Consider the following 25,628-nt stretch of genomic DNA (forward strand, 5'->3'; position numbering starts at 1 on the left):
CACCACCCCCACAGGCCATTTACCATCTGCCTCCGCTCCTGCCTCTGGGACTCTGCTGCTCTCCTGGCCTGCCACGCCCTATTGCCATCGTTTGGGCCTGCAGCAGCAGGCAGCTCGCACTTTGCCTTTTGGTGCAAGCGCTCGTGGGCGCACCTACCCCCCACCCTGGACTGACCCCTTCCCCTTTGCACCAGGTCCCCCAGCTTTGCCCCTTGCTGCCTACCCCATTTGCCCCTTGTAGCCTTTTGCCCCTCCCCAGCTTCAGTTTGTTTGTAAAAAAAAAAAAAAGGACCTGGTGGACGGAACCCCAGGCCAGCAGTGGGCTGGGCGGCTCAGCCCGCTGCCTGTCTGGGGTCCCAGCCACCAGCCCTGCTCAGCCTGCCGCTGGCCCCACTCAGCCCGCTCCAAGCTGCGTGAATGGAACCCCAGACCGGCAGCGGACTGAGCGGGGCTGGTGGCTGGAACCCCAGACAAGGATCCCAGGCCCTGCTCAGCCCGCTGCCCGTCTGGGCTGAGCAGGGCCAGTGGCCGGGACCTCAGACTGGCAGCGGGCTGAGCGGCTCAGTCTGCTGCCGGTCTGAGGTCCCAGCCGCCGGCCCCGCTCAGCCTGCTGCCAGCTGAGCGAATGGAACCCCAGACCAGCAGTGGGCTGAGCCACTCAGCCCGTTGCCGGTCTGGGGTTCCATCTGCCAGCTCCTGCCAGCCGGGATCCTGGCCGCCGGCCCCCCTCAGCCCGCTACCAGCCTGGGGTTCTGCTCAACCAGGCCGGCAGGAGGCAGAACGGGGCCAGCGGCTGGGACCCCGACTGGCAAGGGGCTGGCAGCCAGAACCCCAGACCGGCAGCAGGCTGAGTGCTGCCGGCACCCCAGACTGGCAGCGGACTGAGCCAGTCAGCCCCCCGCCGGCCCCGCTCAGCCCGCTGCCGGCTGAGTGAATGGAACCCCAGGCCGCCAGCAGGCTGAGCAGCTCAGCCCACTGCCACTCTGGGGTTCTGGCCGCCGGCTCCTGCTAGCCGGGGGCTCAGCCACCGGCCTGCTCAGCCCGCTGCCAGCCTGGGGTTCCTTGGGGGTCCCCAGGCCAGCAGCGGGTGCTGAGTGGGGCCGGCGGCCGGGACCCTGCCTGGCAACGGGGCAGCAGCCGGAACCCCGGAGCAGCAGTGGGCTGAGCCGCTCAGCCTGCCGCCACGTGCCATCACAAATGGGCTCGCGTACCACCTTTGGCACGCGTGCCGTACGTTGCCAACCCCTGTTTTACAGTTTTATAATAAAGGCGAAGCATAAGTGTAATGGTATTCTGTACATCGAAAGTGTGAATAATGTCACATTAATAAGTCAGCTAATAATTTTATTTAAATAGAAATCAGTGGCAGTATTCATGTGAGGAACTGTGAACCCCTCCCTCACAATGGTGAGCAAAGTGACTTTTAGATATTTCTGTATCTAGGTGGCTCACTTGATCACAATAAACACTCCTACAATGCTGTTCATTCAAGGACCTTTCAGTTATAACACCTCTTAGAGTAACGTTGTATGGGCACTGAAAAAAATCAGCCTATTTTCTATATCAAACATAAATAACACCCCACAAAGCTAGTAGATAGCCTTAATATCTTTGAGAAAAGCCTATTTTGGGCTAAACTAGCCAACTTTTCTTCCTCCTTCTGTAAACAAAAGGAAAAGAACAAAATATAAGTTTCACATTTTGTTTTTCTTGAATGAACTAATTTGTTGGTGGATCTGGAGTTAACCCAGAGTATCCACCAGTAAAAGTTGCTTTGTTTAAATAAAAGCAAGTTTATTTCATTTTATTTTTTCTTTATAAGTTACTGAAAATGTTGAGCCTTATTCTCTTATTTACACCATTTTTACACCATTGTAACACCCTTGTCTTTAGTGGAATGATACCTGCATTATCCCATCCAAATACACGTTAACGATACTAGCTTGGGTGCAACTGCTCAAATTAAGCCCCTTCCTTCCAACCCTGTGTCAGGGCTTTCATTTCAATAAACTCATAGCTTCTGTTATTTACAATTACACTATCATTATCATGGAAACTTGCTAGATCCATGGAATTAATGGCCCCAGGTATCAGTATGTAGCAGGAATGGATTCCAACAGGGGAAAATCCAAGCTATTCCTGAAAACCGATAAGATCTGAAAAGGCAACAAAAAGGCTGAAGGAAATCTAAGTTTAAACCTAAAGCTTAAAAAGACGTATTGTTACTCTCTATGCGGCTCTCAACAGGTAAGTCACAGCATACACAAGTAGCACAGAAATCAGAATTTCAGGATAATGATAAAATGGCAGGTGATCAGACATTTTCAAAATGCCCAAAGCACCACTCTTCTCACCCTCCTGGAGAAAATTGTAATAGCAACTAGTGACAGGCCACTTTTAGCTCCCAGTGTTGACCAGCAAAATGAATTTGAATAGCTCCAACCTCTGCTGGACAGGACAGGGGCAACTCAGTCCCCACACAAATTTCTGGGCCTGGTCACCCATTCACGAACATTTACAGAAAACCTTTGACATAAACCGTGATAAAAACTAGACCTGTTTTTATGTCCTGGTGGGCCTTTTCATGAACTTTCAGAACAGTTCATAACAGACTATACTCGTTCAAAATATTGACAACTACGAGAAAATGCTTAAATGCAAGAAAATATTCTGGCTCATGAAGGAAAGCGCTACAAATGAGATGTGGCTAAGAAACTAAAAGAAATATGAGAGATGGAACAGATCACAGCTGGAATTGGGAGTTGTTTCACTGCTGTGTTAGTCCAAGATATAACTCAAATGTTGCCCCTAACCCAACTCTTGTCCACGCACAAAAGTCTCTAGCTCGAGTTAGGTGGTGCTTCAAACTCAAGCTAGCTGGCCACACGGGGCGTATGGGTTGAAGCCCAAGTGCTGCTGATGCTTGAGGTAGTGATGTAGTAGAAAGTAACTGTGTCACTGATGCTAAATCAATCATTCTGTGTGGCTCGAGCATTGTTTTGTAGTATAGCTGCTTTCACTCAAGCTAGGCTAACTCAAGAGGCGTAACTTAGTGTAAATAACTTGAGCTAAAAGGGTGCAGAACCCTTAGACAGTCCCAAAAGCAGTATATACACCGCTGGGCTTTACCTCACACTCTGTGGAAACCATACATGAAACAAAAAGAAATGATGGCCCCAACTTAAAACCAGCCAATAATATGTCAGCTTATCATCCATATAATGATCCCCAAACTGAACAAACCCAGTTACCCACTGTGACAGACCCAGACCAGTGGGGTACAGGAGTCTGGTAGAGGGCAAATATACTGGTCACTGGATGAGTAGTTTTCTGTTCCCTGAGTGACCAGAGCAGGGGCTGCACTAGAGTAATCAGGAACCTGCTAGAACCAGTTAAGGCAGGCAGGCTAATTAGGACATCTGGAGCCAATTAAGAAGAAGCTGCTAGAAGAATCAATTAAGGCAGGCTAATCAGGGCACCTGGGTTTTAAAGAGGAGCTCACTTCAGTTTGTGGTGGGAGTGTGAGGAGCTGGGAGCAAGAGGCGCAAGGAGCTGAGAGGGAGAGGGAGAGGGTGTGCTGTGCTGCTGGAGGACTGAGGAGCACAAGCGTTATCAGACACCAGGAGGAAGGTCCTGTGGTGAGAATAAGGAAGGTGTTTGGAGGAGGCCATGGGGAAGTAGCCCAGGGAGTTGTAGCTGTCATGCAGCTGTTACAGGAGGCACTATAGACAACTGCAGTCCACAGGGCCCTGGGCTGGAACTTGGAGTAGAGGGTGGGCCCGGGTTCCCCCCAAACCTCCTAATTGACCTGGACTGTGGGCCCTTCCAGAGGGGAAGGTCTCTGGGCTGTTCCCCAACCCACATAGTGAATCTCTAAGGAAAGAAAATCCACCAATAAGCGCAGGACCCACCAAGATAGAGGAGGAACTTCGTCACACCACACATCTTCCTACCACAAGCAATTTGTAAAATAGCCGCTTGCGTATGTCTCCATGTATAACATTGCCACAACAAACACCTGTATAAATCTATGCCTTGTCAAATCCTACTTTCCTCCCTTGGTATAGCAATACTGCACCAGTTGTTTGTGAACCAAATGATAGTTATAACTCTGTATCAATAACATGTGCACATTCCTATTTATACATTTACCTAGATATTTATTCTCACCTCTGTATATGCATATTAACCTTTATGCCCAATTTTGAATTTACTCTTAAAATCACTAGTGAACAGTTTCTAAAGAAAATACAGTTGACAATGTAGAAAAAGGAAGATTGGTTATTAGGAAGCATAGGCCAGTAGCCAGAATCAGTCTATCTGTTCCTTTATATGAGGTGGTGTAACGTATAAAAATTAATACTCATACATATATAAAAAGACATCTTATTAACAGTGTAACAGAAAAAATATGAAGCAATGGCAGATGTCTGAATGACATTATGACACAAAGAAGCCATCAACGCCACAAAAAATTTCTAGTGTCATTATTAATATAGCATCATAAATGTGTATCGTGCTTGACAAAGGATTAAACCTGACATACATGCAGCAGAGCCCGGGCCCCAAGTAGTTGACATTCTGAAGGCAGTTATTATGTAAACATAAATTTTATAATAGAATGTTGTATATAATTATAAATACAAATTTATATATATTTCAAGAAATAAAGTTGTAATAAATACATTGCCTATAAATATAAAGATACAGAAAAAAGTGACTATCTTAGCAAACATTGCCTTGTTAGAGAATACACTTTAGTCTACTACAGAAAAATGTAGCACAGGAACAGAAAGAAAAAAATACTGTTTATATGCAGCAAGTTTGTGTATGTTATTAATTCTGTCTCTATGATTTTATATTAGCTATTTTACTTTAACCTTGTAAAGCAGACTCTCTTCAGTACAATATAGCAGTGTAACAGGTACATTAAACTGTAAGTACTTACCATAGAGTACACCCCATAAAACTTTAAGAAAACCACCCAAAGTTTTCAAAGGTGACCAGTGATGTTGGTTGTCCAGCAAGAGATAACGTAGAGCAGCCTGATTTTCAGAAAGTGCTGAACAACCCTCCTCCCCAAATTAGGACTCTTTTTAATGCATTTAAAATTTGGCACCCAAATACTGAGACACTGAAAATCACAAGTTATTTTTTGAGAATTAAAGCTAGCTGTTGTAATCCCTTCCTATATACTGTACACTCCATCATCTCGAATGCTATTATCAGTTAGCACTGCACTTTTTAGTCTTTGCCAGAAAAGACCTTCAGCATGTGGATTCTTAGGCCAGTCAAGAACAGAGCTCTTGCAGATCCTCCTTCTCAGCCTCAGGTACTGGGAATGCTGTAGCACCGGCTCCAGTAGAATAAACACAATCACGTCTGTATTCTCATCCATTAGTCTCTGCAGAGCGATATAAAAAGCAGTTTTAAAGTTCCCATTTTTCACATATCTTTCAGTTAGAACAAATATTGTCTTTCTGCTGTGATGGATGCTCTGTGCAAGGTTATCTATGACAGCCTTTCCCGGCTCCCAGTCCCTTTCCTCCAAACAAAGCAGAACGTGCTTGTCTTCGTTTTCTTCTAGTCGAAATCGTAGCTCATTTATTACCCAGTCAGTTACTGTCGCATCCTGAGTATCATAGGCTATGTAAGCATCATAGAGAGCTTTGTCTCTGGCTATATTCTTGTATCCTTTTATTTTTGCCATACAAGAACGATAAGTATACCAGACATCCCAGTAAAATAAATGTTTAGTAACTGCTATTATCATAATGCTAATAATAGTGAAGAAAGAAATATAAAATAATATTGCTGCAACAGTATCCAGAATGCAAGCATGCAGGTCAATCAAGAGAATGCTATGCTGTCTTTGGTCCTCAGGGTTCATGCAAATGACGTTTCTTGCTACTTGTGAGATCGGAGTTTTGGTTTTCTGAATCCACCTTATGAAGTTGCTGTTTTTGCAGGTGCAGTCAAACGGGTTCCCTTTTAATTTTAAAATCTTCAAATGTTGTATAAGTCCTGATAAGAAAGTTGACTGATTTAAGACTTGCAGTTGGTTGTAACTCAAATCCAGGTAGAGGAGGCTGCTGACTCTCTCAGGCAACCCAACGACAATCCTGGAAATCTTGTTCTCCCTCAGCAGGAGAGTCTGGAGGGACTGTGTGTAGTTGTACTGGATATCAACGGCCTTCAGTTTGTTCTGACTTAAGTCAAGCAACTCCAGAGATTTAAAATATCTAAGATTTTCCCAGCTGAGGGTATGTAGTTTGTTGTTATTTATATACAATTTAGTTAAGTTCTGAGGCAGATTTTGGAAAGCCTTAGTGGGGATATTTCGAAGTCTGTTGTATGAGATGTCAAGATGTGTCAGCTTTTTTAGATGCTTAAACAATTGTATGTGATTCGTTTCTCCATTTTTCCATAAGATATCAAGATGGTTTCCTTTGAAGTCTAGTTTTTGAAGGGAGTCACTCCTTAGTTCAAATTTTGTTAGTGCAGAAATGTCATTCCAGCTTAAGTTTAAAATTTTTAATTTAGGAAGGTTTTCAGTAAATAGTAGCTGATGTGAAAAACCTGTCACTAGAAAATAGTGCTTGTTATAGCTAAGGTCTAATACCTCTAGGTTAGGTAGTTCTTTAAATGCAGAGTGACTGGTCAAATCCAGTTTATTAAATGAGAGATCTAAATATCTGAGTTTAGGTAAATAGATTAATTCAGTGCCATTGAAAGCCTGGCCAAGAGCATTTGAAGACAAATTCAAACAAGCTATATCCCCCATGCCTTTAAACTGATTTGGGTTAATGAAGAAGATATTGTTTAAACTCAAATCCAAGGCTGTACCATATGAGGTACAAAGCTGTTCAAGGAAGTAATGTGATTGCTTTTTTTTATCAGAATATATGACAGAAGGGTTCAACTTGTGTTTCCACACCAAGGTCCGATGATGATTGATCAAATAGTCCTCTTTGTTAAATGATTTTAAAAAACCACGCTTTTCCGTTGTTTGTGGGAATATTTTATTTTCTTTCAAGTATATTTCTGTGAGGTTCCTAAAAGCCTGGAAGACAGACATATCAACTCTTTTAATAAAATTTATCCCAAGATCAAGGACATTTAGCTTTCTCAGAGCAAACAAAGGTTCCAAGTGCAGTTTATCTAATTCTTTGAAGACATAACCTTTAATATATAATCGTTTTAGAGATACTAGAGAAGAAAAGTATGGTGAGAGGGTTAGATATCGTGAGTATATTTGTTTCTGGTAGTTGAAAGATAGGTCAAGTTCCTCTAAAGAAGATAAATTCTGTAAGAATTCTCCAGTAGCTATTTCGCTCATTAAGAAGTTAGATGCAAGGTGCAGCACCTCTAGCTCTGGCATGTTTTGAAACCAAATAGCGGGTACACTAGTGAGTGATGTGCTGGATAGAACCAAAATCTTTAATTTTTTAAGATTCTGGAATGCCAGAAGATGTATTTGAATGGCAGAGTTTCCAGTGCAGGGTTCACAAGGAAAAGGCGTATTGAAGCATTTTGGACAGTTCCCACTTAAATCAAGAACTTCTAGATGAACTAGTTTCTTAAAATCCTCTTGACTGATGTTCTTTATCTTGTTATGACTCAAATAAAGTTCTTGTAGTGACACTGGCAGTTTGGGTGGCACCCGGGTCAAGTTGTTGTAGGAAAGTGACAGCACAGTCAAACTGGTGAGGACTGAAAAAGCCCCTTCTTCCATGTTGAAAAGTTTTTCACAGGCATTACCATAGTAACAGTTCTGATCCATATAGAGTTCCTTCAATTTTGTGAGTTCTTTGAAGGTGTTCTTGCTAATAGTAATAATCTTATTGGACTTTAGACTTAGTGAAGTAATGCTAGGTGAAATCCCTGCAGGCACTTTGGTTAGCTGATTGCCATTAAGATGTAATTCCTTTAAGTGTCTTAAGTTTGAAAAAGTTGCATCTAGTATTTTTAAAGGCTTTGGAGACAAATCAAAATTAGATTCTTTTGGCTTAACGTGCCAATTCCAGTTTAATTTAAAAAATGTAAGGTCCTTAAAGTTCTGAAAATCCTCTTTAGAAATCTCTTCAATCCAGTTGAAAGACAATATCAAGCCAGTAACATTTGTATATATTTCCTGAGGGACTGATGTCAGCTTTTGTTTACTACAATCAAGGAGAATCGAGGAGCTATTCTGTTTTGCTTTTATTTTACAAGGTAGGTCCTTAGAAACCCATTGATGATGAGTGGAGAGACCAAACTCAGGTTGAATCAAGAGGAGTAGGAAGAGCAGGTTGTGGGGCATGGTAGCCATATTTACCTAATTAAAAAGAAACAGGCAGATTAATGGTTTTGGTATATTGTTGTTGACAAGTGCTGTTCATGCACATATAATATTTCACATTATAATCTTAATAATTTTTAAATGTGTGTCCAAACCACAAAAATACAAACAAAACATACTACTAGCATAGTGTACAGGCAATTTGTGATTGTTATCAAAATTGACCAGCAACATAATTTCAGTTATTTTATTACTGTTGTTACATACACTGTATCCTGTCCAAAATGGAATAAATTAATTTTTAACAGAAAGCACTATTTCTGAGGGAAATTTCTGTTAAGTTCTTTGAGCGAGAAGGACATTGTAAGATTTTGATGAGTTGTACTCATTACCCTGGTTTTGTTTAATCACTACTATATTTTTAGTACTTCAATGAAAAGGGTTAGGGTGTGGAATATTTAACAAATGCTTCCTTTATCCAAAAGGCTAATTAATCATTGTTAAATAGGAGTTTACAAAAACAAACAGAGTTTTAAACAGTCTGACTAAAAATTCCTTCAGCTTTCACTCTCTTGGCTCTTTACACTACTTTTCCTGTCCTCCTAAGACTTGCTTTTGAGGGTCTTAGCTAGCACATATTAGCTAGCATGTGTTAACAGCCTAGTATAGACATGGCAGTGTGCCTTTAACATATGTTAAGTGGTCAAATTAAAGTTAAACTGTACTCTAGAGATCAACTTGTGCAGTGTCTTTGAATTAATTAGGTGAGAAATGCCAAGGTGATCCTGGCAGGCAACCCACACTCCATGCTGCAGAGGAAGGCAAAACAAAAAAACCAAACCCAGGTCCCTGGCAATATGACCTGGTGGGAGATTCCAGATCCCAAATCTGGTGATCAGCTGGACCCTGAGCACATGAGCAAGATACACTAGCCAGGCATCTATGACAGAGGATTCTCTGTACCACTTCAAAGCATCAGTCCACTCCAACCAGTATTCCATCTCTCACCACGGCTAATCTTTAATGCTTCAAAGGAAAGTGATAAATTACAATTATAATTGTGCATCAGGGAAAACAAATTCTTCCTGATCCCTGCAGGCAACCAGCTGAAGCCCTGAAGCATGAGATTTGATTAGACCCATTATCTTAATGCAGAGCTACAAGTGTGATGAGCATATTGAAGGAAATGTAGGCAATCCCAGTCTCCTCAAGGTCCATGAAGGAAGAGATGAACAAGGGGACTCATATTCACAGACTCCAAGGCCAGATGAAACCACCACGACCAACCAGGCTGACCCTCCCCAACTAACCTCAACACACACAGGCTGTAGAATTTCTCCCAGAAGCTAGAGTAAAGCACGTCTTTTAGAAAGATACCTAATAGGTCTTAAAGACTCCAAGTGATGGCTAGTACACCACCTCCCTGGTAAACTCTTCCAGTGTTTAATCACCCTCACAGCTAGGAAATTGCATCTTATTTCAAGGTTGAATTTGTCTAAATTCACCTTCCAGCCATTGGATATAGTCTGCAAGGTTGAAAAGCCGCCCACTATCCGATATCTTTTCCCTGTGTGATGCCTCGATTCAGTGATCAAGCCACCTCTCAACTTTCCCTTCAATAAGCTGAAAGAGTTTCTCTCTTTAAGCCTCACATCATAAGTCTTGTTTTCTAGCCCCTATATCATTTCTGTGGCCTCTATTGAACTCTCTCTAGTGTTTCTTCATCACTCTTGAGGGGCAGACACCATAAGCATACATGTAATCTAGTAGCAATCTTACCAACGCTGCGTACAGAGGCAAGATCACTTCCCTACTTCTACCTGAATTTCCCCTATTTATACATCCCTGGATCACAGTACCCCTTGTTGCCGCAGCATAGTCCTGCGAGCGCCTGTTGAGGCAATTCTCTGTGATGATCCCTGAGTCCTTTCTTAGTAACTACTTTCCTCTGTCTTGGAAATGCTTGGGGGAAAGTAGGTCCATTAATTAATGAGAAGGGGAATAAAATGGTGCCTCAGCAATGGCTGAGGTGCTGAACTTTTTCTTTAACAAGAAAAATATACTAAAAAAATCATATCACACAGTACACTCTCACACACAAATATATTCATACATGAGATTTTAACTAATTTTTTATTGAGTTTTTATTTAGTTCTTAGTAACTCCCATGGGAGCCACACAAACAGAGAGCTGGGACCTGAAGTGAGTGCAGAGGCTCAAGGCAATGCTCTCCAAAATAGGTGCTTAAAGTTAAGCTCCTAAATCCATATTTACACTCATAAAAAAGGGGCTTGATTTTCAAAAGCACTAATCATTTAGCAGCTGCCTTCAATGAGAGGTGCTGGAGGCTCAGCACTTTCGAAAATCAAGCCATTTATTGAGAAGCCTAGCTTTAGGCACACATTACTGAAAACGTTGTCCACATCCTTCAAGTGGATGGTTCAGCATCTCCAGCAGATCCCTTCTGCCAGTCACAGGTCTGGAGGATGAACCACTCTCTATTCTCCAGAATCCAAACTCTGTCACCTTCCTTTGATGGCAGAATTTGGAGGCAATTCCTTGAGCAGAGTCTCACAGAGTTTAATTCCCGTGTGTAGAAGAATCTTGCTTTGTGTAAGGCCTTCAGTACTGTCCCACCTCGTGTGTGTGTGTGTGTGTGTGTGTGTATATACACACACACATACATACAACACTCAATTGATAGTAAAATATCTCCTGATTTCAGGTTCAGTATGGGTGTATGTAAGTGAGTGTACACACACACACACACACACAACAGGAGATTAGGAGATATTTTGAATATCAACTGACTATTGTTAAGATAGGATAGATACTATGCTACAAATCATATGCGTTAAAAATTTAATGAGAGCATATCCTAAGAAATAGCAAGAAGTTTGGCACAATATGTAATACTCCTGTCTAAACATGTCTAGCTATCACTCTGTCACACACACCGCACACTGGCACAAGCTCACAAAGATAGAGAGAGTAATAGTCAAATACATTTATGTTAAAGAATTGTTGACCTGTGAGTTTCAGCAGAGAGATTTAATCACTTACTTGCAGAAATGAAGAATCAACACTAGCAACTACGTAGATGATTCTAGTGTAGTGATGCAGTTAAGAGAATGTGCACTTTCCTAAGTGGTCTTCTACATTGTAGGCTGGCACAAAATCTGCCTTCAGGACATTCTTTTAAGCCATATAGATAAAACTTCTCCTACTGAGTGGTTGGCATGAAATACTTCTCCATCTGAAAGTAAATCCAAAACTAGTATTATGATGATTAGAGAGACTATTCCAATGTTAAGGTTGAGGCATATGATTTTATTTACACAAGCCCCCACAAAACAGGAAGTGAAGGGGAGTAAAGAGGAAGATTAAAAGCAAGTAGAATCAAAAATTAGGAAATATGAACTACATGTCTTCATGATGAGGGGGGGGAAATAAAGGCTCAGACCATTTATGGTCAGTTAAACTTCAGATGGAATTATTCCACAAGACTAGGGGTATGGTCCTGTGGCCTGGCTGAATTCTATTTTTGATAATGACATTCTGCATACATAAATTCCCCCATTTAGTTTTACTAGAAGTTATTCTTCATTCCTCTCCGGTGACACTGTTGTGTAATCTTGCTAAGATAGAATAGCTACCGTACTTGTGAAATTCTTTAAAGCACTTTGGGCTCCTTCAGGGTAGCAGTTAACCATATTTAGAAAATGCTATTTGTTATCAGGAACTTATGAAAGCGAAAGAGTATGACTAAAGAGCAATAGTAGAAAAGTCAAAACAACATTAGACGTAAACATGAGAATAACACATCAAAACTAACAACAAAGGAGAGAGAATGACCTGGAAGTAAAAGAGAGAGGTATTAATTTTAATTATTTAGTAAGGAAATGAAGATTTAAGTGCTTGTTTCATTTGAAGTCAAACCTAAATGTTTGTCATAGTGTGATCCTGTGGGGTTTGTTCTGTTTTTTGCTGGGAGGGATTCTTTGGGGGTGCCAATATTCTATGCATTATTTAATTTGCCTTCTCTACTTATCCATCAGCCTATATGCCCTATATTATGGCAATCCTTCCTCTAGCCAAGGGAGACAGACAAGGCTATGTTCAAGGCCCATCAGCATTATCTGGCCAAGAGTCATTCGACCGTGATGTAATGTATTCCCTTTTAAACAAGAGGCTGCGCACTCTGCCTCCAGAGCAGCTCAATTTCTCCACAGGTGTACAATCTGATTGTAAACTCTGATCACCAGGTGTTTTTGCAAAGCTGCCCATTAGACCAGCTCACAACCTTTGTTATTATTTGTATCACGGTGGTTCCCGAAGGCCCCACTCAGGCTGAGGACCCATTGTGCTAGACACCCTACAGGCAGATCGGAAGACATTCTTAATGGAAATTGTGTACAATGCTGGGCACTGTAATGAAAATTCTACCAGGCCTGTTAACCAAACTTCGGTGCGCTCTTCAGTAGAGCTAGACAACAATTCAGAATAAATAATATAGTTGGCAAATGTAGTTCCCTTTTCCATTGTCTTCTATAAATGTAGACATTATTCATAATTGTTTGCCAAATAGTTTAAGCAAACTGATTTCAACCTATGGATTCTTTATGATTACGATTATTTGGTATTTGAGTTAACTTTACTAGTCTCCTAATATGGCATTGTTTCTATGCCCTTATTGGCAACCAAAGCTTAATAAATAAGAGCAGTGCCTAATTCACATCCCTGAGCAACATAACATACCGATTTAAGCTGTAGTATGGCCATCGCTGAAGTCAGGAGTAGTAAGGACTGTGGAATTTGGCACATAGACTCAGTTGCTGCACTAATGCACTTATTTGAGGTCTGGAAATTCTGCATTATGGTGAGAGAGCCTTACGAAGCTCAAGCTATGTATTTTATTAAAGTGAAGGTTAGGACATTCTCTCTCATGCAAAAGATTTTAAATATTGGAACAACCTACGAAAGGGTGTGGTGAATTCTCCATCACTTGACGTCTTTAAATCGAGTGTGGATGTCTTCCTAAAAGATATACTCTGGCACCAGAAGCTATGGACTTTCTGCAGGAATTACTGGGTGAAATTCAATGGCCTGTGTTATGGAGGAAGTCAGATTAGGTTGGATGATCACACTGATCCCTTCTGGCACTAAAATCTATTAATGGTTTCTGTTGCTCCTCTGCCTGGCTGGTATTGCCCTGATCATAGGGTTTTATGCTAGAGGAGGAAAGTATGAACTGCCAAAAGATTAACAGGCCTAAAACATTGTATATAGGATATTTAAAATCTTTTGCACGAGAGAGAGAGTGTGCTTGGATTGAATCCACAGCTCTTTATATTATGTCACATTAACATGTAGCAACCACACACCCCTTATATACAATATATTCATGTACCTTTGTTAGTCTCAATGTATTAGCTCGCTTTATGGTAGATACCTGGTCTACGAGTGGCAGGAAACACTGCCTAACTGCTTCTGTGAAGTTGCCACCACAAACACAACCCTATTTCAGTCAAGTGTATGAATTAAAATTAACCAGTCTCCATTTTGTGTCATACAATTATTCACTAGTTCTGTTTTCACAGAGTGCATCCACTTATATTCACAGCTCTCATTTGATTGCCAGAGCTCTGGCCAGGTGAGTTTGGAGAACTAGCATGTAATATCAACTGTCAATTGTCCATTCCAGACTAGATTTTATACAACATTATTTCATATATTTGCAAAGTGCACGATACAATTTACTGTGCTCCATTTTTTAGCTGTTCTTTTCACAACAATCACTGTAAATCACAGTAACAATGTAGTACTTGAATGTGTTCCCAGTGTGCATAATTAATGACTGTAGAATGCTGTGACTATGTAAAGTGCCAAATAAATGTTATCATCAGCAAAGGATACAGTCATCAATTTTGTGCATCAAAGATAACAGCCATTTATGTGAAGTTTCACGCATTTGTTTGCGTTTTGCACATATTGCTAATTTTGTAGTCCATATTTTTTCATGGCATTTTCAAATTCAATCAGTACATACTTTAATTATAGATACTTTTGTGTAATGTTTGGTTTTGCTGTCTCTAATCTGGGAAGAGATAAAGCCAATTAATATCCATTTGGATTGTTGAATATCTGTTGATGAGTATTGGGAATACTCTGTTGAATTTTGCAATATTTCTCTTCACATAAAATTCATCATATAATGATAATTTAAACACAGAATCCCAAAATATGTTCAACTATTTAAAATACATGCATATGAAATGTATAACAAAAGCTACAGATTTTATTTTCAATATACATTAATAAAGTTATTCATTTGTCAAACTACTAATATCAGAAATAACTTAGGGAACTTAAAGGAACAAAAACTAGTTTGTGCAACCATTGTAGTTCAAGAAATGACTATATTTCTTCGCGCTCACATTTTTGTTTTGTAATCTTACATTTCTTGTTTCTTTTGAACCATTTAAATACCTTTATTTGTCTTTAAAGGTCTTCTTTTTAAAAAAGATATCTAGCATGTCACTCTTCCTAATATTCTTATTATAAAAATAACATTTATTGGATAGTTCTCTCTCTTCTGTTTTAAAAGTTCTTGTGAGGAGTTCAGGCATCTTGTGTGCAAGAAATAATTATTTTGTTTATTGTATAAGTAGTAAAATATTTGGGGCAACATTGTAAATGTAACACATTCAAAGTGCCTCAGTGACTTAGGTGTCTAAGTCCCATTGACTTTCAATTAGATTTAGTTTCCTAAGTCACTTTTGAAAATAGGACTTTGCTTATTAAGTCCCTTCGGTGCTTTTGAAAATGTTACCCTTGTTGAATCACACTTTTCTTGCAGCTCAGTGTCTGCATTAAGGAATTTGTGTCATTCTAGTAGGATTGTTTACTAAAATCATGAAATTTCCACACAGAAGAAAATGAATATATTTCTTTGTAAAGGTTAAAACAAGAATGGTGGGATATGTATGGGTTATCTGCTGCCATCTGTGATCCCTGCAACACATAAGAAATATTTCCACAGTACCTGGGTTTTGGGGGTACTGAAAGCAACAGCAAAAGTGTCTGTATATGTTGATCTGAAATGAACAACGAGACTGATTGTCCGTCCATATTTCCTATGCGGAGGGTAACCTCTACAGGCAGGGCCGGTTTTAGGAAATGCGGGGCCCAATTCGAACATTTTCAGTGGGGCCCTGGCAGGGATGATTAACAAAAAACAAAAAAGTAAAAAAAAAAGCCTTTCATTTCTTCCATGTATTATTTACTTTCCACAACTATATAAACAATAAAATTATATATTATGTACATTGCATCATATATGCTGTTGATCGGTTATTAATGAGCTCCGTTTCACATGTGTGGGTCCCCGGCACTCCCTGGGGGTGGTGTGTACATGTGCAGGGCTGGCGCAACCCATTAGGCGACCTAGGCAGTCGCCTAGGGTGCTGCGATTTGGGGGGCGGCGACCGCGGCGGTATTTCCGCGGCGGGAACCTTCCATCGCCTCTGGGGGGGGGCAGCATTTCGGGGCGGGACCATCCGCCGCCTAGGGTGGCAGAAAAGCTGGCGGCGCACCTGCACATGTGTGGGTCCCAGCTGCTCCCTGCCCCCCCTCATTGAAGCAGGTGTGCAGGGTTACTGCCCTGGGAACTGCAGGGCACCAGTGGACATGGAGCTGGCTGGAGGCAGGGCAGGGGCTGACTGGAGGTAGGGTCTGGCTGTAGGCAGGGCAAGGGGTGCAGGGCTGGCTGGAGACAGGGGGGTGTGGGGCGGGCTGGCTGGCTGCAGGCAGGGTCGCAGGGGTGTGTGGCAGGGGTTGGCAGGGCTGGAGACAGAGGAGTGCGGGACTGGCTGGCTTCAGGCAGGAGGGTGCGGCAGAGGTTGGCTGGAGACAAGGCAGGAGGTGCGGGGCTGGCTGCAGGCAGGGCGGGGGGACAGGGCGGGGGGTGCAGGACTGGTGCGGGTAGAGGGGTGTGTGGGGCTGGCTGGCTTTGGGCAGGACCGCCGGGGGGTGCGGCAGGGGTTGGCTGGAAACAGGGCAGAGGGTGCAGCAAGGGTTGGCTGTGGGCAGGAGGTGCAGAGCTGGCTGCAGGGCGGGTGGGGCTGGTGCAGGCAGGGGGTGCAGCAGGGGCTGGCTGCAGGCAGAGCAGGGGGTGCAGGCAGGGGGTGCAGCAGAGGCAGCTGGAACCCCAGCCCTTTAAATAGCCCCCGAACCCCCGCTACCCCAGGGCTCTGGGGGCTATTTAAAGGGCCCGGGGCTCCCCTGCTTCTACCGCTCCAGCCCTTTAAATAGCCGAGGGAACCCTGGGGAGGCGGTAGGGCTCCAGCGGCTATTTAAAGGGCCGGGGCAGTAGAGGCAGTGGGAGCCCCGGACTTTTTAAATGGCCCCCAGAGCCCTGCAGCCCTACCCCAGGGCTCCAGCAGTGGGGCTCTGGTGGCAATTTAAAGGGCCTGGGCCTCCAGCCCCTGCTGGGAGCCCCAGGCCCTTTAAATTGCCCCCTGGGGAAGCCAGGCCACGCTGGTACACCATACTGGGGCCTGGGCGCGGGGCCCTCTGAGGCACGGGGCCCGATTCAGGGGAATTGGTTGAATTGGTCTAAAGCTGGCCCTCTCTACAGGGGCGGATGGTCAGCTACTTCTGTGGCCCTGGCCATCCCTGCCCCCATTAGCCTTCTGCAGTGTTCCATGGCTGGAGATGGGACTAGAGCAGGGGTGGGCAAACTTTTTGGCCCGAAGGCCACATCTGAGAATGGAAATTGTAGGGCGGGGCCATAAATGCCATGAAATTGGGGGTTAGGGTGCAGGAGGGGGTGAGGGCTCTGGCTGGGGAGTGGGCTCTGGGGTGGGACCAGAAATGAGGAGTTCAGGGTGCAGGAGGGGGCTCTGGGCTGGGGTTGGGTGTGAGGGGAGAGGGTGAGGGCTCCGGCTGGAGGTGCAGGCTCTGGGGTGGGGCTGGGGATGAGTGGTTGGGGGTGCAGGAGGTTGCTCCGGGCTGGAGGGGTTCAGTGGGCAGAGGGGGATCAGGGCTGGGGTAGGGGGTTGGGGCATGGGAGAGGTTCAGGGGTGCAGGCTCCATGCGGCGCTTACGTCAAGCAGCTCCCAGAAGAAACGGCATGTCCCCACTCCAGCTCCTGTGCGGCGACATGGCCAGGCAGCTCCGTACGCTGCCCCGTCCACAGGCGCTGCCCCTGCAGCTCCCATTGGCCGCATGCAGAGCCCCCAGGCTGCCTCACATATAGAGTCGGTGGGGGGACATGCCGCAGCTTCCAGGAGCCGAGCAGGGCAAGCCCCAGATCCCGCTCCCTGGCGGGAGCTCGAGGGCCGGGTTAAAACATCTGGAGGGCTGGACGAGGCCCCCAGGCCACAGTTTGCCCACCCCTGGACTAGAGAGAAGTGCAGTGTCTTACCACCACCATGACATACCCACCAGTCCCAAGGCAAAGCAATGGAAAAAATTAATTCAGCCCATGTCATTAACTTTTGTGCAGGCGTTCTTCCATGCTCAAACATCTCCTTTAAAGCAGAAGTTGAGGCATTGCCTGTGCCTCTAATGAAGCAGCAGTGTGCAGAAGTCTTTACTCAATGTCTTTCACATATTTATTTATTTATTTATTTGTAGCAACTATAGTGTGCTAGTTGCCTTACAGACCATATAGCCTGACACATTCTCCACCCATCCCTCTCCACTCCACCCCACCCCACCTCACCCCAGGTTCCCCTAAAGAGCATGCAATCTAACAGTAAACATAACCCAGGCCTCTACTCTTACTCCTTTGCATGGATGATATTACCCAACAAGACATTTTACAAGCAACAGCTGGCGAAATAGGGGGATGGGCTGATGAGGATTACAAAAATAAGGTCACAAGGTTACTTACTTGTTTGCACATCTTGTTCCACAATATGTACAAAAATTGAGGGTGTGTGGTCCTAACCCACTAAAATTCCCTTCCAGGGTCCAATGTGCCTTCCTCAGCCACCCTCCTTCTCCCTCCTACCACCTTCTATTCTTACTCCACATGGCAACTGTACACATGCCATTTTGTGAACATTTCTCCTCTCCCACAACCAGAAAGCTGGCACCGTCATTCATTAGAGGCCAGGAGAGGAGCTTTGCCTGTTTCCTTTTCTGTCTGAGGGAGAAGGGCCTCTGTCAAGAGGTTTGCTGCAGGTGTCCAGGGTCAACAGCAGGGTCCAGGATTGTCATGGGCCAGTGACTGACAGGCCCCACACAGATGTCTTGGTTCCTATGGGATAGGGATAGTTTGGGCCAAACTACCTCTGCCTGCTCTTGCAGGAGCTCTAACTGCTGATTCAATACCAAAGATGGTTAGCTCTGCCTCTGGGAGTTCTTCAGTCAGCCCCCATGACTAGCATATGAGACTATTGGAAACCTCATGTCACTGGGTGGGGTGGGGGCTTTCTCCTGCTGGTGTCTGGCTGGAGGGGGCCCCACCTGAGCCACTGTTTTCTCCTCTCCTTCTCCCCACCCTACCTGGAGGAATAGCTTTGGTTGCTGCTGGTATAGTTTCTCACTCCCAGTGGTGGCAGGCCCCAGCCCTGAGAAGCTATTCCTCCCCAGCATATCTGGTTTGAGGAGGTAGGTGTGTGGAATGACTGCACGTAGACTGTTGCCAGCACAAAGCTTAGGAAAGAGCTGTAGAATTTGGCTCATTGTTATATATACAGGCCTTTCTGCCTGGATGGCATTGCCATACTTATGGGTTTCCATGCCAATTACAGGAGGGCATAGAGAACAATCAAAAGCCTACATAACACTGCATATATCACTTCTGCACAGTGCCCCTTGTCCATGTTAGTGCAAATACTGGTGCCATCTACTTCTTTATGCCTGTTCGCATCTCCTGTACATGAATAGAATAACTAATCAGGAAGGTGTGGAGAAAGACATGGGGATTTGGGACATTAGACTTTCTATGGTAGTGGGAGCCTGGAAAAATGTACTAAGACTATATGAGATGAGAGAACATATGACACCTGTATGTGCTGTGTGAGGGATTTTTATTATATGTTGGCCAAAAGGAAAACAGCAACAACAAAACACCAGTTTTGTGGTTGTTGCTGCTTCATCACATCTCTACCTTTACATAGCATGACCTGCTTCTCTAAGGCAGACAAAAGCACAAAAAAAGCAGTCAAAGGTTAGATTTGGTTTGGTGATGCTGCATGACACCTAGAATAATCACTGGGATTCACAAAGCCTGAGTTAGGTGCCTAGGCTCCCTAGACGATGAATGGGGAGAGATTAGGCACCTGAGCATAGGATTGACAAAAGCCAGCAGGCTCGGCAGCTCCGTAGCTAAGCTTGCCAGTGGGAGATGCAAAGGAGATGGGGGTGTCCTAAGCCCTGCCCCTCTCATGGAGATAGGCGCCAGAGTCCAGGCTGAAGGAAGGCACCTAGCCTTGCTTGAGATTCTCAGCTTTGACTCCTCTCTTGACAGTAGGCACCTATACTGTTAGCAAAAAAGGGGGGAGAAGAGGACTGTCCTTGCAACTTTTAGCCCCATGGTTGGAGTACTCACCTGGGATGTAGGAGACTCCCCCCCCCCCCAGTTCAAATACCTCCTGTGCTCAAGGGGAGAAAGGGCTTGAAGAAGGCTCTGCCACATCTCAGGTGAGTGCCCAAACCACTGGGCTATGCCAGTCTCTCCTGCTGAAGATGTTCCGCAGTGGGTGACTAATGAAAGTGCTATCGGAGCAAGGGGACTGAAGCCTGGCTCAATCACCTCCCAGATGAATGCTCTAACCACAGGCTACAGCGTCATTCTCCGACTCATGCTCTCTTTCTTGCTTTCGCCGGCCCAATGACTCTTTCATTATTTCATAGTGGAACAGCTTCAATAGGCAAGAATGAGACTCACTTGCACCAAAATAGTCTGTACCCCAGGGGATAGGGCATGCCCCGAGAGGTAACAGAACTGTGTTTAAATCCCATTTCACCAGAGGCAGCTTTGACGGCAAAAACTTAGATGCCAATTGAGTTTAGGCACCTACAGGATTAGGCAGCAGCAGCAGAGCAGGAGTTTTATGAATCCCATGGGGCCTGATTCTCAGATTTAGGTGCCTAAAGTGACAGGCACCTACTTCCTTCTGTGAAGCTACCCCCAAGCTTCTCTTAGTCAACAATGACAGTATGGGGAGATAATTATAGTCACACATTTTATTGTGAACTTTTGCTTCCTCATATTCAGAGCATTATTGCTAAAGGAATGATGGTCTTTCACATACACATTCAGGCCTGAAACACTGGAGAGGTGTGATTTTGTGGCAGTCTCATGTGACAACCAGAAAACAAAGACTTACAATTCATACACACTCTGCTTCAGGAACTCTTATGTTTAAATAACTGTTTCCATTGAGTCATTTCAATGAAAAAGCAGCTTTTCAATTAGGAAAGCAAAAATGAAAAAGCCTTTTAAGGGGAAAAAGACCTATGCTTGATAGCGTGCTTACAAAAGACAATCACTCTCTTTAAAGTGGAGTACAACATATGTAAGAAAAGAGAAGACCATGGATTATATTTTTGCTATGTAAACAGCAGGTCCTTTCAGATGCATTCTCACCACTGAGCTAGCTCACTGATATAATGCGTCTGGTGTGCAGCTATTACTGAGAATAGAACGGTGGTGATAAAGGGGCTGGAAGAGTCAGGAAAAAAGTGCTTGAGACTGAAGTTCGACCCAGGGTCTTCAGTTTGCAAATTCACAACTTTGCAGTCATTGTATGAATTGGTTGCAATTGTTTTTAAAATGTCCCAGCCATCTGTAATATAGAGATTAAAAAAAACAAAAACAAACCATTTTCTCAATTTTTTCTGAAACTGCACTAGCAAAAACGTATTTTTGTTTGTTTCTGTCATCTCTTCAAAAGGTCAAATCTACCAGGTTTGCTTCCACTGAGAAGTTTTGCTGCCTGCAACATACCTTAGTAAGAGAAAGAAAGAAAAATAACTGGTGGAAAAAGAAAATCACTAATTTAGGGTTAGCCGCTGCTCTGCCACCCCGCCTTCATATCAGAAATTGTTATCTTGTGGGGTTAGGGAAACCCTACATAAAAACAAAAAAAATCATTTTAAATGCCAGGGGTTTTTGTATTGATGAGCCCAGAAAAGAAGTCACAGAGGACTCAGATGTGCCTTCTTTAAGCCTCTCATATGGATTCAATACTGTCCTGTCCCAAATTCAGAACCTTACCCCTCCCCCCCTCCAGCTCCCAAATTTGACACAAAAAAATCAAATAGCTTCATAAATACATAACCATGTTTAGACATTGGTCAGTATGTACTAATGACGTGATAGCACAGGTTAGTGGCTAGGTTACTAGACTAACAACCAGAAGACCTGCCTTCTGCTCTTAGTTTTGCCACTGGTTTGCTGCGTGATCTTGTGGGAATCACTTGATTGAGCTGGGTGTCAATTTCCCCATCTGTAAAAGTGGGGACAGTACAACTAGTAAAAGTGATTTGAGATCCCTGGATGAAAAGTGCTGTATAAGTGCTATTATCATTAATCAGTGGGAAAATTAGACTTGGTTCTCCGGTTTTTCAGATGCGCGCTCTACTACAGCTCTTGTTTTGAGAGGCCTTTGCAAAGCAGGGCTCAGCAAGCATGGAGGCAGGAAACGCAGATGACAAGGCAAGAAGTACATTTTCTATTTTTGGTGTGCAATGTTGCTTAACAGTTGGTTCCACTGGCAGCCCACACACAGCCAGCCTCCCACCCTCCTTTTGGTTTTAGCTCTCAACTACTATTGTGATGGTCCCTCATACAACACCCTGTCTGCAACATAGTATGCCTGCTTTATATTTACAGTGTATCTATCACCAGAGGGATTCCCACATGTTAGTGCTGAAGAACAAAAAGCAACATGATCTGGGGTTTCAAAGCATAGTACCAGCTGCACAACAGGACGTCTTATTTAGTCCACACCTGCCCCTTAGTCCTGCTCATGTTAGCACGGCACCAGCTAAGGAAGGATGGGTCCTGCAATTAATCAGCTGTAACCAAAGATGTATTTACAATCAAGATGATCATAGTATTATGATGGTCACACTATAATTAAGGTATAGAGGGGCACATCCCTACAGCACTTGTGACTGCCAATAAAATATTGCTAATTCTGTCAAAGCCATCCCATTAGATGCTATGATCTTGCCATAGGCTAAGAAGTGTTGAGTGTAGTCAGTAGTTGGTTACGCTATTTCAACAGAAATAACATATTTATGAAACATGTGGGGGCTTTGTTCACCAAAATGTTGCTAACAGGCTTCCAGATTTGCACCATTCTCTATGTGTTAATATAGGACCAAGTTGTCATTCCTCCCACATTGAGGCCCACTGACTTCAAAGGCTTGAAATCTGTACCATAATTAACTATATATAGACAAAGACAAGCTTTGCAGTGTGACCTGAAAGTAAATAAAGTCAGACACTGGGAGCCAGATTCAGAAAGGGTTTGAGGCATTGTGTTGCAACACCTAATTTTTAGGCGCATAGAAAATCACTGGGATCCACAATGCCTGAGTTAGGCCCTATACAATGAACGGGGAGAGATGGATAGCTCAGAGTGGCCTCCACAAAAGTCAGCATGCGAGGCGGCTCCTGGCCTAAACTAGCCAAATGAAGATGTTGACAAGAGAGTGGGTCCTAACTCACACCCTCTCAGGGAATTCAATGCTTCAGCTTACAACCGTGAACCCTCTCCAAGAGACAGGTGCCTAAACTGTTTTGTGCAAGAAATGCCAGAAGAGATGCCTAGTAATTAGAGCACTCATCCACCCTGCAGGAGACTGAGGTTCAATCCCCCTGGCCCCCATGTCTGACAGGGAGAAAGGACTCAGATAGGGTTCACCCACATTCCACAAGTGTGCCCATTCGACTGAGCGCTGGGATAGTTTGGTATGCAGCTCCTTCCAAGCTATTCCAATCGGGCTAAGTACTGGAATAGTAATTGGAGCAGAGACAAAGAAAATGACTCGATCGCTTGGTGATGAAGGTAATGACATGCGGAGGTGGGATACATTGTCCTTGCTCCAGTGAGTTAGTTATCTATAGTGCAACAGCTTCCACACGAGAGACTGAGGGAATCTCAGAATACCCCATAGGTCAGTGGTTAGAGCACTCTCCTGAGATGGGGGAGACCTCTGTTCACCCCCTTGGGCAGAAGGAAGAAGTGAACCTGAGTCTCCTACAGTCTGGTTAAGTGCTCTAACCCTTGGCTGAAAGTTATAAGGTGGGTGTCACAGTTTCAGTGTAACTGCACATGTATTCCCCCTCCACTTAAAGTTTCCTGTTCCCAGCCATTACCACTCTGCTTGGCTTCTACTGAGCATGTTCACACACACTGAGCATGCTCAGGAACACCTGCTGAAGCTGTTGCCCTCATTCTGCCCCCCCCCCCCCCATCGGCAGGTATGGGTCATCGCTGGGTGGAGCCACTTCTCTCTGCCTTCTAACCAGGCATTTTTAAGGCTGCACTGCCCCCTGCCTTAGGGCATGTCTATACTACAGACTTAAGTCGATCTATGTTAGGTGGCTGATGGCTGGATGATGGTCGCTGACAGGACCGCGGTGGGTGACATCCACACTACCCTCCTTCTGTTGGTGGTGGGCGTCCTCACTAGGAGTGCTTCCACCGACTGAAGAGGTGCAGTGTGGGGGACTGAGAGCCAGGGCTCTCACCCCTTACAGCTTCTCACAGGGAGCCCAGCTGCCCCCTGGGCTCTCAGGTCTCACTGCCGGGAGCGGGGGCCAGCCACCTGGGCTTCACACCTCCCTATTCCCTGCTGGGAGTGGGTGTCAGCTGCCCGGGCTTCTTGGTTCACTGAGTGGGGAGCCTCCGGGCAGCAGACTGGCTGGGAGTGGGGGGCCCCCTGGCTCTGGCTGCTCAACTTTCTTGTCAATTTCACGGCTTCAGCATGGAGCTCTGAAGTTGACAAGCCAGCCAACAGCCGATGTAAGTAAGGCAGTGTCTACACAGAGACTGCGTCGCCTGGTCCTAACCACACTGACACAAATGCTACGCCTCTCCTGGAGGTGGAGTTATTATGTCAGTGTAGTAGTGCGCTTACATCAGCGGGAGAAGGCTGTAGTGTACACACTGACATAATTAGGTCAACGTAAGCTGCCTCACATGGACCTAACTGTGTAGTGTAGACCAGGCCTTACACTGTAATATCCCCAGCAAGCAAGTCTGCCTAATGGCCAGCGCCTATGCTTTGCTTTCTTGCCAAGGGCTATGACCAGTGTCTTGCCAGCAGTTACCAGTAACCACACAGCTCTTTCTATGCAAGCACATTTATTCTTATGGTTAACAGTATTGCAAAGAAAACATACATTAAAAACAATAAAAGTTCATGTACACATGCTGAAACTTACCAGTAGTGACCCATCCATCTTATGGAGTCCTAGTAGGCCAACGTCTTTCCAACCCTTCTGCAAGGTTTGCCCCTCACATAGACCCTCCCCCGTCATCCCAACTTGGACAAAAGATCCTGTCCATTTGCTGGGTCACAAAAAAGGCTCCAAATTAATCTAAACCCAGACTGTTTATTCTTTGTCTGTGGGTCTCTGGAAAACCCAGCTTGAACTGGTATAGGCCAACCTCCCCTGGGAGTGGTACCTCTCTGGAAGTGATTCATTTTAATTACCCCACACTGTTTCTAGTTCCTGGTGGAACTGTAGCAACCCTTCCCCTGAAGTGACATAGAATCCCCAGCCCACAGTGTTACGTAAACCATTCATATATTTACCACCAAATGGTTCCCACAGCTATTGCATACAATTGCAATGTGTGTGTCACAGCAGTGGAGGGGGATTGAATCCGGATCTCCCACAGCTTGGGTAAGTTCTCTAGCCACTGGGATAAAAGTTATAAAATGGGCACTTCCTTCTCATAGATTCTGAATGGGCCCCAATCCGGTAGCAATGCCCTGACCACACCTACCAGCTCAGGCGCTGCAGGTGGGGTAGGCGGAGGAATGCCTAGCTTCCCCTGGATTGTTGCACTGCGCCTTTGGCATGTGGACAACCAATGTGAGGCAGCAGTGTGCATGCCCAGAGGCAGACACATAGGTGCCTAAGGAACTTTTACAGTGAAAATTTAGTCATGGAGTTAGTTTACACAAGGTGAGGCAGCAGCCAAGCAGGTGTTCTGTGAATGCCAGTTGCATCTAAATGTTGATTTAGGGGCCTAAAGTGGCAGTTAGGTGCCTAAGTCCATTTGTAAATCTGGCTCTGGTAGACCAACAGGGTAAGCAAGTTCCATTCTGAGACCCTCTCACAATTAAGGCAGAGGGCTCAAGCCCC

General features: G+C 44.5%; 1 protein-coding gene across 1 annotated transcript; it reads right to left on the minus strand.

Moving 5' to 3' along the window:
- Nucleotides 1-4,653: 4,653 nt before the first annotated feature.
- Nucleotides 4,654-24,848, minus strand: LOC101942802 (toll-like receptor 8). The gene is made up of 3 exons (XM_008172075.3): nucleotides 24,699-24,848; nucleotides 11,345-11,537; nucleotides 4,654-8,317 (listed from the first exon to the last, which is right to left on the minus strand). The coding sequence occupies exon 3, from the start codon at nucleotides 8,309-8,311 to the stop codon at nucleotides 5,189-5,191; it is 3,123 nt and encodes a 1,040-aa protein (XP_008170297.2). The 5' UTR covers nucleotides 8,312-8,317; nucleotides 11,345-11,537; nucleotides 24,699-24,848; the 3' UTR covers nucleotides 4,654-5,188.
- Nucleotides 24,849-25,628: the final 780 nt, after the last annotated feature.

This window comes from Chrysemys picta, chromosome 1 (genome assembly GCF_011386835.1).
Source record: "Chrysemys picta bellii isolate R12L10 chromosome 1, ASM1138683v2, whole genome shotgun sequence".
Lineage (NCBI taxonomy): Eukaryota > Metazoa > Chordata > Testudines > Emydidae > Chrysemys > Chrysemys picta.

What these genes read in the sequence shown, in the direction of transcription:
- LOC101942802 (XM_008172075.3), bottom strand. Translation starts at nt 8,311, where the DNA reads ATGGCTACCATGCCCCACAACCTGCTCTTCCTACTCCTCTTGATTCAA.